Source organism: Egretta garzetta, unplaced genomic scaffold (assembly GCF_000687185.1).
Source record: "Egretta garzetta isolate BGI_Z169 unplaced genomic scaffold, ASM68718v1 scaffold1100, whole genome shotgun sequence".
Taxonomy (NCBI): Eukaryota; Metazoa; Chordata; class Aves; order Pelecaniformes; family Ardeidae; genus Egretta; species Egretta garzetta.
Genome location: NW_009258340.1, coordinates 41,134 through 41,445, shown reverse-complemented (window position 1 = coordinate 41,445; position 312 = coordinate 41,134). Strand labels below are relative to the sequence as shown.

Sequence of the window (312 nt, the reverse complement as noted above, 5' to 3'; positions counted from 1 at the left end):
AGCGGCAGCAGCACGTTTCCTTTCCCCGCTGCGCTCGGGGGCCGCTTTGACGCTCTCTGGAGCGGGAGGATGGAGGCTGCGAAGCACTGGGTGGGGCCTCTAGCTCTTTTTGGATGCGCTGTAATAAAGCCCGGCTGTAAGGAGCTCGTTTCTCATCACCACCTCCCTAATCCCGGGGCTATGATTCCTTGTGTTTTACATCAGGTGCCCGGTGCGGAGGATCAGACAGCCCTGTCCCTGGAGGAGTGCCTTAGGCTGCTGGAGGCCGCCTTCCCTTTCGGGGAGAATTCGGAGGTGAGTGGCTGGGGCGCC

The 312-nt window shown here is 61.5% G+C and overlaps 1 protein-coding gene across 1 annotated transcript in view; it reads left to right on the top strand.

Moving 5' to 3' along the window:
- NFE2L1 (nuclear factor, erythroid 2 like 1) overlaps positions 1 to 312 on the top strand; it is an 8,920-nt gene that overhangs the window by 5,826 nt on the left and 2,782 nt on the right. The window contains exon 4 of the mRNA XM_009639532.2: positions 205 to 294. Within this exon, the coding sequence (XP_009637827.1) occupies positions 205 to 294 (90 nt within the window). The remainder of the gene's footprint in view (positions 1 to 204; positions 295 to 312) is intronic.